We start from the raw sequence: 385 nt of genomic DNA, 5'->3' as shown, positions 1-385 counted from the left end.
CCTTACCAACAACTTTGCGCTGGACGGCCCCGGCTCCCGCGTTTACCTGGCGGCCGTCAACCGGTTGTTCCAGCTGTCGGGGGGCGAGCTGGCACTGGAGGCGGAGGCGGCGGTGGGGCCGGTGCTGGACAGCCCGCTGTGCCACGCACCGCAGCTGCCGCAGGCCTCCTGTGAACACCCCAGGGTGCTCACCAACAACTACAACAAGATCCTGCAGCCCGACCCAGAGCAGGGCGTCCTTGTCGTCTGCGGCTCCATCTACCAGGGCCTCTGCCAGCTGCGCAGCATGGCAAACAATTCGGCAGTGGCCGTGCGCTTCCCGCCGGGCGGGAGCGACTCGGTCGCTGTCTTCCCTAGCATGCTGAACGTCGCAGCCAACCACCCC

General features: G+C 67.5%; 1 protein-coding gene across 1 annotated transcript in view; it reads left to right on the top strand.

The window, feature by feature from the left end:
• Nucleotide 1: 1 nt before the first annotated feature.
• The window catches only part of PLXND1 (plexin D1), a gene marked incomplete at its 5' end in the record, with an annotated part of 64958 nt that continues 64574 nt past the window's right edge, over nucleotides 2-385 (top strand). Inside the window, one exon of the mRNA XM_031061629.1 lies at nucleotides 2-382. Within this exon, the coding sequence (XP_030917489.1) occupies nucleotides 2-382 (381 nt within the window). The remainder of the gene's footprint in view (nucleotides 383-385) is intronic.

Source organism: Geospiza fortis, unplaced genomic scaffold (assembly GCF_000277835.1).
Source record: "Geospiza fortis unplaced genomic scaffold, GeoFor_1.0 scaffold128, whole genome shotgun sequence".
Lineage (NCBI taxonomy): Eukaryota > Metazoa > Chordata > Aves > Passeriformes > Thraupidae > Geospiza > Geospiza fortis.
Note: the sequence above shows the minus strand (reverse complement) of the source record. Positions and strands in the feature narration are given on the sequence as shown.